At 41.3% G+C, this 16,137-nt stretch overlaps 1 protein-coding gene across 2 annotated transcripts in view; it reads left to right on the top strand.

Annotated features, from left to right (window-relative positions):
• Nucleotides 1-6,601: 6,601 nt before the first annotated feature.
• The window catches only part of fat1a (FAT atypical cadherin 1a), a 74,769-nt gene continuing 65,233 nt past the window's right edge, over nt 6,602-16,137 (top strand). For both annotated transcript variants that reach the window (XM_046046294.1, XM_046046292.1), the window contains exons 1-2: nt 6,602-6,698; nt 8,185-11,474. In XM_046046294.1, the coding sequence (XP_045902250.1) occupies nt 8,213-11,474 (3,262 nt within the window). In that variant the 5' untranslated portion in view covers nt 6,602-6,698; nt 8,185-8,212. The remainder of the gene's footprint in view (nt 6,699-8,184; nt 11,475-16,137) is intronic.

Below are 16,137 nucleotides of genomic sequence, written 5' to 3'. Positions count from 1 at the left end.
GTGGAGTGAAAAAACATCCTCCAGATCTGAGGATTAAGAAGCAGTGAGAGGGCCTCAGGGCATTCCCTAAGCTGTCTAAATCTGAGACGCGATATGGCTCCTATTAGATAAGCAAAATGTGTCTGTAAATACATAATACATGACTGCCAGAGAACTATGATTGGCTTGTTTTTGTACAAAGAATGTGTGGCCGAATGAATACACTGTGATGTAGTTAATGTTTTTAATTTCTGTTTTCTGAGCACCAATTTGTTCAAGGGAGCATGTGGGCTGGGTGACAGTGAAAGGCAACATCATCCTCAGGGGTTCAAAGCACTCCCAATCCTCTGTATCACTGTCTTAAAGCTCTAAGCTATAAATGAAAATACAACATTGGGTGTCTGTTGTTTTGAGTGGCTTGTTGACATGTGAAACTGTCCTTGTAATGCAGAATGTTTCTGACTTGGGCATCTGTTTCTTGCTGATATATACAAATTCACAACTTTTATAGCAATGAGAAATTATCCATGCTCCCAGGGTGGGAGATGAGTAATGTGTTTTAACATGAAGTGAAGCACCGCCGCATCATTTTAATGTGCAACAACAGGAAGATGGAGGTTTCTCTACAAATACGAGCCTCCATTACAAGTCTTTACTAATCCATCCATGCAAATCCATGTAGAAAATGTGCCTTTTGTGCATAATCTCCCCACACAATTTCTGTGGGATTAGGATTTAGCAAGGGAAAAAATGGCTGGAGGAATACAGTACATCAAAAATATCAGTCGGTCTTGTGTTCAATTTGTTGTGTATCCCCTACTGCCTTCATATATTACATCTCATCAAAGAGCTGGCCTCTCAAGGGAGAAAGCTGAAGATGGTGAGCTTCTGAAAAAATGTAACCACATTCTGTATGTCGCCGTGCTGCTTATGTGTGACAATAACATATACTGTAGACCCAGAGAGTTAGTCTGCATGTAAAAAGCAGATTAAATTACTTCATCCTAAATCATAACAATTTATTCTACTCCAGTCTAGCTTTTTGGATTGCACTGACACTGCACAGATAGACGAGCACTTGTAAGCAGTCATGATATGTTTAGCAAAGACACCAACTCTACTACTCTAGAGTCCAGAGTCTCTAGAAGAAAGGAGTAAATTTGATTTGACAACAAAAAATATGTTTCAATGCATCTGAGCTACATGATTAAACAAGACCAATTACAATACTCAGATAAGCTTAACGGAATAGTTTTGTCAGTTTGGAAACCACGGTAATTCCAGTTGTTGTGGGGAGTTTGATGTGAAGATCGATACCACTCTTATGTTTGTCTTTTAAATAATAAGCTACAGCAGCCTTAATTTAGCGTAAAGACCGGAATCAGGGTTCAACAGCTAGCAAACAAAATCTGCCTACCACCACCTCTAAAACTCACAAATTAACACAAACTGTCGTTTTCACAGTTACGTTCTTGTATTAAAAGATATAATGTGTCAAATGATAAGCTTTACAGGTGCTGGTAGGCAGGTTTTGTTTCTTCTGGACAGTGTCAGGTTAGCTGTTTCCATTTAATATGCTGAGCTAAGCTAACCAGCTATAATTCGTGGTACATTTGTACAAGAGTTCTTAGTTTTAATTTGCGCACTTCCAGAATAGTTTGACATGTTGGGTAATACTCTTATTTACTTTCTTATTTGAGAGATAAGAAGACAAATCCTCCTGCCAGCACCTCTAAAGCTTGTAACCCCCAGTAAAACCACAACTTGACATTTTTATGCTTTTTTGGGGGGATGTAACAAGCAGGGTATAAGGTGTTTTGTTACCTTTGGACAGAACTAGGTAAGCTGTTTCCCTGTTTCTAGTTTTAATGCTGAGCTAAGCTAATTGGTTATAGCTCCATATTTAACAGAAGTGAATAAGCATATTTAACAAAATGTCTAAATATTCTTTTAAGTGTTGAGCGACAAAATTTACAATTTAGTAGTATCAGCAGTTTTATATTTAGTTAGATGGCAAAATTGTGTCACACTTTTCTGTGTGGTGAAAATACAGAAAGTATACATTGCAATGAAATATTAAAAACGATAAAATCATCGTGAGTGCCATGTCTTTTCTTGGGTGACTAAATGGACTTTGTTCTCTGGGTTAATAAGGCTGTTTAGAATACATTTTGAATGTACTACTGTGTTCCACCTGGGGACGTCTTCAGGGACGGCCATCTTATTTGGATTATGGACCAGTGAATATTAAAGATGTTCAGAATGCAACCCAGTCAAATGTAGAGTTTAGAAGCAGGAAAAAGAGGGGGCTTTTGATTTCCCAGAGGGTATGGCACAGGTTTTCATGATAGCCATACATGCAGAGAGAAGTGCACTATTCTATCGCACACATTTTATTTTATACTTGCATCTCATCTCAAAGTAACAACATCAAATAAATAATGCAGTAATTTTAATTCTCCAAGCAGGTTGTTCCATATATAGCACAGTGTATTCTTGTGTCATTTCTTTAGGTAATTACGGAAGCTTCTACAACCAAGGGGCTTTGCTAAGATAATCTCCTGCTTTGCTTGAGGCAGCAGAAGACTTTATTTTCAGAGCACAGCAGTTTGTCTCCAGCTGCAGCAAAAATGTCAGTTTATTATTTTTTATTTATTTCCCGATATCATTTCCCCAAAGTTATTTTCATTTAACATAGCGTCAGGTACATTTAGCCTCTTTGAGCATATCTCTCTCATAACACATTGTCTTTTCGCAAAAAGGGTCATCTTGAGAAGCAGGAGCACCAGCTCTGGGAGGGTCAGTGTCTTTACTTGAGGATACAACAGCAGGATGGATATTGAATTATTCTAATCTCTTTTACAGTTAAGCTCTGCCTCAGGATTCAGATTTTACACAGATTGGGTGGTTGGAGAAACATATACCTGGGTGCTCCATTGCTGCAGGCGCACTACAAATCATCTGTATCTTTTCCTGATCTCTATCCTGTTTCGAGTTGCAGAGGGAACCTTCAGCTTAAGACATTAGTCACAGGGAAAGGAGAAGTAACTCACTCAGCACGCCATCCGTGCCTGTTCCTAACACCTCTCAATGACACGAGGACAATCTGTAGCGGATTAGGATGATTTTAAGAGGAAATTGAGCCTGCTGTGTGTTACATGAGAGGAAATATGGATACTGTAAACTGTCAGAACGACACATTTAGACTAAAGACTGACTTGTAGTGTCATCAAGCTATCACGCTGTGTCAGGCAGACACACAAAAAAATAAATCTCCTGGATACAAAATGTTAGCCATCAGTGACTCCTGATTTAAAGTTTATATAAAATTCTCTCTATGCAGTTGATTTAACTCATTATTAAGGGGTTGGAGGTGTTCAAACACACACGGTGCAAACACTATAAATCCATAAGGTCTATAAGGCGCTAGGACCTGACCCCCAGCAGCCAGAACTGCAAACACATTGGTGAGATCAAAGTAGGGGAACCGGCCCTGGGCATCACCTGACCTGAATTTACAGGCAGATCAGAGGGGAGGCTAAGAGAGAGGGAGACAAAAAAACCTGTCTCAGAAAGCTTACATTGTCTAGGACAAAACTGGGAGCGAGATAGAGGGCAGACCTAGAGAAAGTTTATAAAGAGAGAGAGAGAGAGAGCTAAAACATTACACGCTCACTGACACTCAAGCTCAGTCTTCCTCTCCTTCTCTCTCACTCTCTCTTACACACACACACACACACACACATACACACACACACATACACACACACACACACATACACATATGCACACACATATGCACTACAAGCCCATAGGTCTCCTTCGTTTACTCAGCCTGTGGGCAAATGTGACTTTAATGAGCCAGTGCTGGATGGGCATTAGGCAGAGATTCTCACACTGGACTGTCAGCTCAAAACAGCCCTTTCTGCTCTGGCATTTTTTGGCAGGCACTTCACAGCACGGTGTCAAGTTTAGTCGTTATACCCACATGTTCCAGGAGCTACATTTGCTTCTCTGGATGCTCAAGTGCATTCACTGATCACTATTAAAACTGCATTGGGGTTTCATGAAAGCTCATGAGAACACAATCCATTGAACAGAATGAATTGAGAAAGCAATTATGAAAAAACTGCTTTGAGGATGGTTTCTTAGATTTTGGACAGAATAAACACAGCTAAACTGCAGGCGACAAGCTGAGCTGTGCATGCATGGAATGAGAGAGGAATCTGTGACGTCAGAGCCTTTCTCAAACTGAAGGTGTCAAATCCTGGATGCCTTGAAGGAGATCTGATATGCTCCCACTTTCAAACTTTGTGGTCAAATGACTCTCAAGTGCCTTTGGTATATAAAAAAAAAAGTACCCTGTAACTATGTTTTTAAAGGCTGATTTTTCCATAAGAAATAAATCTATGTTGAATGACAAATTATGCATCAGACATACAATTCATGTTTTAATTAATGAATTAGACTAGATTGGGTGTATGCTTGACAAATAATTAGATAAGCAGAAAGCCTAAACAAAAACATACAGGCTGGCTAATAATCAAAGGCATCACTTTCTCCATCTGTTGTTGCCTTCCTTTCACTCCGCCCCCCTCATTAGCTCTATCTCTTTTCCCCAACGAGAGTAGCCTAATAATGTAGGCATGAAAATCACGACTTTGCCATTTATTTACTATTTTTTGTCTTCTTGTACCCTCCTATCGGGATTGCATATTTCCGATATCACCTGAAGGCAACAGTATGCAACTCCACCTGAACCATTGTGGAGGAGAGGAGCGAGGCAAACCGTAGCCTACAGCTCTTCTGTATCAAGCCACCAAGTGTGATGACTCTGAACGGATCGGAACAGAAGGCTCTGACAACTGTGAGGGACTGAGGAGGAACAAGGTGACGGATTCTCACAAACAGAAACCTCTCTCATCTGAGCAATGCTCGCAAAAGAATATTTATCAAGACCTGCCAGGATTTATGTGAAGTGAAGTTTGGAGCGGCAGCGGGAGATCACCCAGCCGGTCTGGTGAGTAGCTCTGAGTGAAATTAGAAGACATGGGTTCATGGTTTTGTCTCTAAAGGAGGTTAAAAATTAGTCTTAAAACTTTGTGCTCAACTCGAAGCATCTTTTAGACGGCACCTAGGAAAACTGAGCGTCTCTGACTTGTGCCAAACAAACCTAATGCACAAATACGCACGCTTAGCGCACCCACGCGCACTTAAACACGCACGTGCGCGCACACACACACACACACACACACAGGAGTAGAACAAGTTGACAAGTTGTCAAGCTGCATGCAGCACAGGCTTTCTGCAGGCACACCAGCTGTATTACTGCAGTCCGGGCAAGAGCAGTGAGACAGCGCCATCAATCGCATAGCAGCCACACTCCTGAGTTCCTATAGAGGGAATGTGGTGCAGCTTTGGTCTGAGAAGCAGTCAGCATTGCCGTGTGAGGAGGGGGGTTGATGGGATCAGCGCCTTCATGGCGAGTGTACCTCCACCATCAGTCACCTTGCTCTAATGCCAAAATACTAACCCCGGGACGCACTGCTGGGCACTATATTTTCAGCCTAACCAAGACTATTAAAAAACAATTACATTGCTAAGAATAATGAGAAGAATAATCTCCAGAATTGATGTTAAACACATAGAATGCAACAACCCCAGCGAGGAACTTTGAATTTGCAAGTATTATTAGCCGATTTATCATCATCAGGGATACCCTCAACTGCGATTCCATTCGCCAAATAGAGTTTATCCACCTTTTTTATGCGGACAAACAAAATGATAATGTGAATTCACGGGTAATTTTTCAGCACAGTGAACATAAATTATTGTCTAATCGAAACTATCTTTATAGTGTTTGTTTGCTCACCGCCAGCTTGAGGTCACACTTAACTCACCTTTGTTATTTTTTCACAAAATAACCGTCACGGCACGTAAGTGGTTGGGATGCCGCTGAAGAGGTGGATATATTGGATTAGGTTAGTCTCGTTTGGGCAATACAAGGTTGTGCCCTTTGTAAAGATATCCCACGTGCCGTGCCATAACCTCAAGAGGTCTTGCTTGTAGGTTATTTTAATGTAGCATTGTAATGGCAATCAAAGATGAGCAAAGATGTATATAATGGATGGGGGGAAAGTCACATCAGGGAGTCAATTACAGCAGCTTACATGGCCACACAGAGCAATTTGAGCAGAAAATAATAACAGTTAACGTTCTGCAGGTATAATAGCCATACTACTCAACATGCCCTCACAAATGGATGTACGGGCTTTGAAAGTTTTAATAGGATAAAAAAATATATATGTCAGTAAAAAGACGCCCATAATAAAGAAAGGGCTACATTGGGGTTATAGGTGAAGTGGTTGTTATTATATTTAAGATTAATCAGATTTACTGGAGCACAGCCTTTTGGCCCCTTTTTTCCGAATATTTTTGATAAATATAATAAAGTCGGCGCCCAGGTCCTGGGTTCAGAGAGGAGAGGTCTTCTCCGGCTGCCAGTCGGGAAGTAGATCCGGACGTGCGCAGCGCGGAGAGATACCGGGCAGATTCAGTGTGGGAAAGAAAGGGAAGCGGTGTGGGGAAAGAGAGAGACTGCCTGGTGGTGGTAGATGGAGTAACGGAGAGGAGACTACACTACACATTACCATGCCGAGATTTGGACCACATAAACTACATGCAAAACCCCCCAAAATACGAGATTAATCAGAGAAGAGGTATGTGTATCGTTGTCTTTGTGCCCGGTGCTCATTTTTAAGCAGCGGCGGTTTAACTTCTGCATCTGTGCAACGTGGAAAAAAGTTGAGATAGGTTAACTCGGCTATTGTGAGCTGCGGGGCTGTGAAAGAAACCAGCCGCCGCTGCTTTCTCTGCCTCTTCGAGGAAGTTTAGCCTCAACAAAACTATTGCTCTAGTGTCGTTTTAGTTAACACACAGGGGGGTTCATTATTCACGCTGACAGTAGTTTATGCTTCATTTTGTGTTGGAAAAGTGTCCGGTGTTTTTTTTTTTTGGGAGCAAATTTCTGCCCAGCGCACGGCTGCCATCGCTTCATGAGGTGAATGGCTTTAGTTGGGGGATGGGGTTAAAATGAAATAGTCAACCGTCACCTAACTTATTTTGTTGAAACATTGTATATTTTCTTCTTAATGAAATCAGGTTAGGGGGTTGCAGAGAAAAACGAATTCCGCAAAAGCTAAATCTTTAATTTTTTTTGTCATACGCTTAAAAATGATCTAGAAGTTTTTAGTTTTTCTTGGATTTTCTTTTTACAATGGTGGCTCACAAGCAGATGGTTCTTTTGTACCTGCAGGCGATAGTTTCGGATTTAAGGTGAATTTAGCTAGACTCCGTCACTTATTAACAGCACATAAAGTATTAATAACTAACGTTAAACCTTTGCACTGGTCGTTTTGACACGCCAAAAGTAAATAATGTTGGTTTTAGACACAGCACTCCTGCGAAGACAGCAACGTCTTGCTTTTATTTCTCTTTGTACGGACTCCCACGCAGCCAGAGACGTTGTAAAGCGGCTGTATACCAGTGAGTCTGCAATTTGAATGCAGTTGGTCAGTAATCTCTTCTGAGGTTTAAACAGTGATTGGAGCTTTATTATATAGAAAGGAGCACTCTTGTTGGTTTTGCTGTGTTCCAGTAACAAGTCCGTTTTGATTGTAAGTTAACTGTATTACATAGTTGTTGCTGCTTGTGATATTTAAAATTTTAGTTTACTTTAGTGGGTGACCATCAATTTTATTGCATTTCCATTCTTGAAAAAAGGCAGTATTAATTGTGCAGTCTTACAATGAAAACATTTTGACACCAACAAGGAATTTTAAAGATTCACATGTTTCCTTATTGCCAGTCTTTTCTCTGAGCTCAATAAGCTGATGTTTGGATAAATTAGACTCCTCTGTTATGAAGCGCACATTTGGCATCTGGCATTGTGCATTCTAGTCACCTAACTTCTTTGCTTTATCTTATTTCCACCCGAAATCTATTTAGCCATCACTTGTCATGACATTTAAAGGAGACTGGGATATTGCAAAGTGAAGAAAATAATAAGGTTTTCAGGGGGGTGATAGCATGTGGTTATTTGATATTTTTATTGTATTAATTTGAAATACAGTTAGTCTTATGTACTAAATGTATTTGCATGATGAAGTGTTATAACAATAACAATCACATTTTGTTTGTTTTCAGGTGGTTGCGTGAAGATCACGGTACGATAATGGGGAAGCACTTGGTTTCACTGCTTGTGCTGCTACTGTCGCTCCTCTGTGGCTGCACAGGGAACCAAAGGATGGCGAGGGCCACATCCATGCAGTTCACCCACTCTGTTTACAATGCCACCATATATGAGAACTCTGCTGCTAAGACTTACTTAGAGAGTCACACCAAGATGGGGATGTATATCACAGACCCAGCCTGGGAGATACGGTACAAAATCATCTCTGGAGACAATGAGAACTTATTCAAAGCAGAGGACTACCTGCTGGGAGATTTCAGTTTTTTGCGAATAAGGACCAAAGGAGGCAGCACTGCCATTCTGAACCGGGAGGTTAAAGACCACTACGTGCTGACTGTTAAAGCTTCAGAGAGGAACACTAATCTGGAGTGTCGCACCAGAGTAAAGGTGCAGGTACTGGACACCAATGATCTGAGGCCTCTCTTCTCACCAACATCCTATAGTATCTCTCTGCCAGAGAACACGGCCATACGCACAAGTGTGGCCAAGGTCACGGCAACGGATGCAGATATCGGTACGAATGGAGAATACTACTATAGTTTCAGAGAGTGGACGGACATGTTTGCGGTTCATCCAACAAGCGGCGTGGTGACACTGACCGGCAAACTCGACTACTCTGAGACAAAGCTGTACGAGTTGGAGATCCTTGCAGTTGACAGGGGCATGAAGCTGTACGGCAGCAGTGGTTTCAGTAGCATGGCCAAACTCACAGTGAGGGTGGAGCAGGCCAATGAGCACGCACCTGTAATCACAGCTGTAACCTTGGCCCCCTCAGATGCAGACCATGACCCCACCTACGCTATTGTGACAGTAGAGGACAGTGACCAGGGACCAAATGGGGAGATAGCATCGTTGAGCATTGTGGCCGGTGACCCTCTTCAGCAGTTCAAGGCTGTGAGAAGCAGTCCCGGAAGCAAAGAGTATAAAATAAAAGCAGTCAGAGATGTAGACTGGGACAGCCAGCCTTTTGGATACAACCTCACTTTACAGGCGAAGGACAAAGGCAGCCCCCCTCAATTTTCATCTGCTAAATTGGTACATGTCACTTCTGCACAGTTCAAAGTGGGCCCTCCTGTATTTGAAAAGGCAGTTTACAGAGTCAATCTGAGTGAATTTGCCCCTCTTCATACACCTGTCACTATGGTAACAGCCGTGCCGAAGTATCCACAGCTAAAATACTTCTTTAGACAAAAATCTGACAAGAACCGCTTTACTATCAATCCAGATACTGGCTTAATCAGCACTGCAGGACCAATCAATGCTGATTATTCCCCCCAATTTGAGCTAGACGTGATCACCAGTGATAAAAAAGCGGCGACAAAAGTGATTGTTGATGTGATGGATGTGAACAACAATGCACCTGAGTTCCAGCAGACATCTTACAAGGCCAGTGTTGATGAGAATGTACCGATAGGGACCAGTGTGGTAACGGTTAAAGCCACTGATCTAGACAGAGGCGAGAATGGCTATGTGACCTACAGCATTACCAATCTCAGCCCTCAACCGTTTGTCATCGACTACTTCTCTGGTGTCATCAGCACCTCAGAGGTCCTAGATTATGAGCTCATGCCAAGGATTTACAATCTCAGAGTCAGGGCATCAGATTGGGGGTCCCCTTTCCGGAGAGAGGTGGAGGCATCAGTCACCATAATGTTAAATAACCTGAATGACAATAAGCCCTTGTTTGAAAATGTAGACTGTGAAGTGACTGTGCCGAGAGATCACGGCGTGGGAGAGCAGGTAACAACAGTGTCTGCCATAGATGCTGATGAACTGCAGCTAGTGCGGTACAGTATTAAAGCCGGGAATGATCTTGATCTGTTTGAGCTGAACCCAAACTCTGGCGTGCTTTCGCTGAAGCACACGCTGAGTGAGGGAGAGGCAGCTAAAGTGTCCTTTCATAGTTTACAAATCATTGCGACCGACGGTGAACACGAGACCCAGCCAATGATCATGAACATAACTGTCATCACAGCACGCAAGCCTGTCCAGTTAAAATGTATTGAAACTGGTGTTGCCACCATGTTGGCTGAGAAGCTACTTCAGGGCAGCAAAATCCACACGCAAACTGAGCCAGATGACAACTTAATGGACATTCACTCTGTCAACCGTTACGCTCCTCAGTTTGCGGAGCCTTTCCCCAGTGTTATTGAAGTTAAAGAAGACCTCCCTATTGGGGCCCGGATTGTCCATTTAAGTGCCACGGACTTAGATAGTGGCTTCAATGGGAAACTGGTGTACGTTATTTCAGGAGGAGACACAGAAAGCCGCTTCATAGTAGATATGGAAACTGGGTGGCTTTTGGTTTATTCTCCTCTTGACAGGGAAACGACAGACTATTACACCCTCAACATCACAGTTTATGATCTTGGCATACCACAGAAATCCTCATCCCGCCTGTTGGGTGTTAAGGTCCTAGATGCCAATGATAATAGCCCTCAATTTCTGCAGTCCTCCTATTCAGTTGAAATAAGTGAGAGCACACCTGTTGGGACGGAAATTATCCAGGTGGATTCGACAGACAAGGATCAAGGAGATAATGGAGTTGTGAAGTATTCAATTTTGGGAGGCACGGATCATTTCGCAATCAATGAGGAGAACGGTGTGCTTATTGTGACAAAGCCGTTGGATCGTGAGCTCCATCCAGTTTATATCTTGAAGATCGCGGCACGTGACCAGGCAGCGAATGAGCCTCAGTTAGTGTCCACAGTGCAGCTTAAAATCACCTTGGAAGATGTGAATGACAATCCACCTAAATTTGTCCCCCCAAACTATCGCGTGAAGGTGCGGGAAGACCTTCCTATCGGTACTGTAATTATGTGGCTGGAGGCTCACGATCCCGACATTGGGCCTTCCAGCCAGGTACGATACAGTCTTATGGATAACGGAGACGGGAATTTTGAAGTAGACAAACTCAGCGGTGCTGTGCGGATTGTGCAAAATCTCGATTATGAGACAAAACAAGTGTACAATTTGACGGCAAAAGCAAAAGACAAAGGGAAGCCCATATCCTTGTCATCAACCTGTTTCATTGAGGTGGACGTGGTGGATGTGAACGAGAATCTGTACAGACCTTTGTTCCGATCGTTTGTGGAAAAGGGATTTATAAAAGAAGATGCACTTGTTGGGACTTCGGTGATGACTGTAACAGCTGAAGATGAAGACAAAGGACAAGACGGAGAGATTCGATACTCCATACGAGATGGGTCTGGCCTGGGGATTTTCACCATTGATGAGGAAACTGGTGAGTCTCTTTACTCAGTGTCACTATGAAGCTATGTGAAGCTTTTTATAAAATCTGAAATAGGTATGCACCAGCTTGACATAAGTTATTCAGTCATGTCACTGTGTGGAGCAGTGAGGTAAAGGAAGACTTGCAGGAGATGGGTAAGGTTCCTGATTCCAGTCATATTTCTTCTTTGGGGGAATTGACGGCAGGAACAGATGGACCAGCTGTCTCTCAGACCTGTGTGGACATTCCTGAGTAGTTGCTGTGCTACTAAGAAGATTCTGAGTGATTTCACCTCCTCTTTCCGCAGTCATGCTCTCACTGTATAAATACATACTCCTTTTTAAAATACTTTCAATTTGGAAAATGGTCTGTTGAACCCAAGGTTAAAATATTCAAATAGCATTTAAAAAGAATGTATTCAATATTGTACTGGAGGCAGGGTTTGCTTGCGGGTTTCTTATTATGTTGCAGAAAATATGTTAATTCTTGCTCAGCTGCCCAGAATGATTTTAACAGCTGACTCAAATTAGCTCAAAATAAGCAGCCTGAAATTCCAGGACTTCCTACCCAAAACTTAACAAACACCTGATTTTGATGTTTTGGACTTGGCTCACTGCCCTCCTTTTTAAACTTTGTAGCCACATTCTCAGGCAGCTTAATGTGACTCTTTTCCCTATTTGAAATGAAAGTTCTCTCTGCATTATACATATTTAATGTCTAAATGAGGCAGTGAAACTTAATGCATAATACATTGATTTCTTTCGGCACATGTTACCTCAAAGGTTCATATCTACATGAGAAAGCTAGAAATGCAATTTATTAGTCTGATGCTGACTTTTACTGTTCTAAAAGTGGTTTATATCTTCAGTTTAATGCTCCTCATGAATCAGATTTATGGCAGTTATTCAGTACATTGACAAACGTCTCCTCAGTGAAACTGCTGGGAAACTTTGTTGTGCCTGGCAAATTTAGCATGAGGAGATGAGCCTTTATGAAGGATCTGTCCTTCAGGGCTGTGTGTCAGCTGTGGTGTGTCTGTGATTCTTTCTGTGGTTGGATGTCTGATTTGTAATAAGATTTTGTTTTATGAACAGATAGGCTGCGATATTTAAAGCTTGAACTTGTGACTGTTTATGCTTTCATGCCAGAATTACAAGTGTTGTTCTATGTTGTTTTAGTTAGGCTCCTTCCTATTTATGCACTAAATAGACTGTAATGGAAGTTTAATATTGCAAGGAATAGTGTAGATTTAAAATGGATAGCAGTACTACAGTATTAGTTTTGATAGCCACACGCAGGCCAGCGGCTTGTCCATCCTAAATCCTATGTAGGGTACAGATTCAGGGAGCTAGGTCTGATCTTCTTCTTAATCCCAGAGGCCTATATTAAGTGATTATCAGGAGGTGCAATGATAGGATTGTCCTGGGTTGGGTCCTGTTATTATGGATTACATCTGAGGTCAGTAGACAACTAAATACAGCCAAGGTGGTAATGCACCTCCTATGATTTCACTATACGAAGGGTGCGGTTTTTAAGGCTACCATATGCATTTAGATAATTTTGCTTCTAAAAAAGAAAATATAAGCACTGGTGCACACCCCGCTATATACTCAGTGCTGCAGCTGCATGTTGTGAATCTTAACCAGAATGTTTTAAAATGGTTTAAAATAAGAAAACAGATGAAAAAGTGGTGTGAGGAAAAATGCCAAGAGCCACACACCTTCATTTATGGAATTTGCGTGAAGGAGTGAGGGAAGCCTGTTCACGTCTTTCGCTGTTTTACTTGACGCTTGTAATTCTAAACCCAAGGCAGTTGTGTTTGATAAGAGTAAGCGTAGGCTATCAATCTATTGCATCATTTTATTTTCTGTGTTGTTTGTTGTATCACCACAAAGTATCTAGCTATCACCACCAGTCTAAACTGTTCTTTCAGCTATTCCATTTACAGTGGCGTCCAAAATAACACAGTAACAACAAGACAGCTTTGTGGGTAAAGAACTGTTGCTGTGGAAAGCATTGCACTTTGTCGTGGTGCATGAAGACAGTGAGTGTTCTCAGAGTAGGTGAATCTAACAAATCTGAGTGAAGGTTGTTTTTTAGAACAGGCCATGCTGGCTACCCACTTGACTGACGTTACCAAATCACACAAGGAACAAACAAGTTATTTGTTTGTGAGTGTGATGTCCATGATTGGTGTTTTGTGAAGGCCATCATTTCGTCATTTAGCCTACATCAATTTAAAGTAAAACCCTTGTATGCAAGCCTTTTTCTCCAGATATGGTTCATTTTCTGTTAGACTGCTCAGGGAGTCCATGGCAACTGTTTGGCCAGACATTCTCTGTGTTATTAAAAGCGCTGTGGTCACTGGCTCAGTGCCATCTTAATTTAAACTTACTCTTATCAAGACTCTTTTTCTGGGACCCTTCCCATGCTGTGGACCAAATTTATCATTCCTCGATTTAATCTGAAAATTTGCTAATAGTTAGCCGATTTTTGACTGATAGGGACCCGAAAGACTCTGAGCAACAAAATTAAACTTAAAAGCTTTCCAAGTGCTTATATTTAACATATTAACCAACTAGGAGACTCAGCAGAAACAGAGTAAGCATTCTGCTGTTGAATAAAAGTCCAGCATTAGCTTTTATCCCTGGTTGTTTGAGATTTCTGCATTTTATAGTTTGCAAGAGGTTTGAGTTCAATCACCAGTATACTTTGTTTATCCACCATTTTGTGCTGGGGAGTGAGCAAACACTTGTGAGGTCTTGTATGCCAAAAAATGGCTGGCTACAGCTTTACATGTTGAGGTACTAAAGGTAAACCGATATGGATTTTCACAGACTCATGCCAATTGTGAAGAGGCAAGTGTGGCAAATGACATTTTAACCATTTTCATCTTCAGAAGGGCTTTGTAGATGGCGCTCTAAAACCATGGAAAACAGTTTTTTAAAAGATGCTAGCACTCTCTGGATGGACTGATGTGTGGCTGTAGAGTAATCCAAAAGAGCATGACATACTGTGTATAGCAATAAAACAGTGCTTATCACGATGAACCTAACCACTCCTCAAAACACGCCCGACTCACAATCAACCGGACACACCTTAGATTAGGCAATTATCAAAAGATATAACACGGAGGGTTTTTTTATTGCCAATGAGTGACCGTCTTTTAATTTCCTATCATCCGGGATGACTAAGGGAGATTTTGCAAATCACAAAGCTGATCAAAAGCTCAGGTAGACAATTGCAGGAATATAAAGGAGGCCTTTTGCAGCCCTTTTAAATAAACATTGCACAACTTCATCCCAGACTGAAGGATGGATCTTATAGGTTTGAACTGAAAGATTTGAGACAGTGATGTCCTTGTCTTTGCTTTTAACTGCAGTTAAGAATGTCCTTAGACCTAAATTAGACCTAGTAATTCAATAGCAAATTTGTTGCATAGTTCAAGGGGTAGAGACAGATGAGGGCTATGCTTGATTGAGAATAAAGAGTAAAGCGACATAGTTGTTAAGCCAAGCTAACTGTCTCTCTTCTTTAGAGTATTGTTACCTATATACTAGTGCTGAAGAATGACTTGTGTTTTCATCTTCGTCGCAATATGAACATGCGCAATAAACACATCGCAAAAGGCTACCTGAAACATGATGAATACAAAACATGTGCAGATTTAAGTTGTGAATAAACACTAAAATAAGGTGGAAATACAAATACGTTATACACCGTTAAACCGCCCCTGAATATCAACGAATGTAGATCACAGGACAATCAATTTGTGCGTCTCCACTTGAAAGTAAAGAGTAATTCAAGGCTATAAAGCTGTGGTATGGAGCTTGACAGAACTTACTTTGAAAATGTGTTCAAAGCAAGTTGTATCTTAGCTTGAAGTGAAAATATCCAGTAGCCTATACAAAGTGACCAGAGCAGAATGTGCTCAGTCTGGATGAGACGCAGATGCTGATTGCATAATGTATGCATTGCCCTTTCTTGTTGGATAATATATGCATTGCCCTTTCACTTGAAGCTGTTTGCAGCCTGTGCTGTAAATGCGTCTTTTGTGAAGGCAAATGAAACAGTTTGATGCATAATGACAAAGTCCTACTAAGTGTGTTTTCCATTTCCACCCAAAAAAATTGCCAGTCTTTCACTTCTTCATCCACTGTCCTCTTTTTCAAGTAAAGATTCTTGACAATAATGAAAAAACGTATGCTTGTATTTATTTGTGGTTGGATTTTTGGAAGTATAGTTTGCTAAAAGTGAGCATGGTTGCCCTCTGTGCTTACTTTTCAGTGCCTATATGTGTGAGATAAAAGTGGGACTAAGTGGTGCACAATTCCAAATAGTCTTTGCTTGAGTGCTGTTACTGTGGAGACGGGTCCAGGAATGTGCAGTGGGACAAAGTTGATTGTAGGTTCCTAAATGAAAAACACACTTTCCCCAGTTAAAAGTATGTTGTTCTCTCAGTCCATTAAATCTTTTTAAAGCAACTTAAGGCTGCCTTGTGCGGAGGATGTGCTTTATTGTGTGTTAATTGTTGTCATGCTAACACTCAATTATTAGATCTATACGTTCTAAATGTACTGTGGATAGTATTGAAGATTTGGTCCAAAAGAACATTCGGAAGTCCATAATGATGTTATGGTGATAATTATTTAATTTTAATAAAATACAATGCTCA

This window comes from Micropterus dolomieu, linkage group LG04 (genome assembly GCF_021292245.1).
Source record: "Micropterus dolomieu isolate WLL.071019.BEF.003 ecotype Adirondacks linkage group LG04, ASM2129224v1, whole genome shotgun sequence".
In the NCBI taxonomy this organism is placed as follows: domain Eukaryota; kingdom Metazoa; phylum Chordata; class Actinopteri; order Centrarchiformes; family Centrarchidae; genus Micropterus; species Micropterus dolomieu.
The sequence above is the reverse complement of the archived record's forward strand: the minus strand, read 5'-3'. Positions and strand labels throughout refer to the sequence as shown.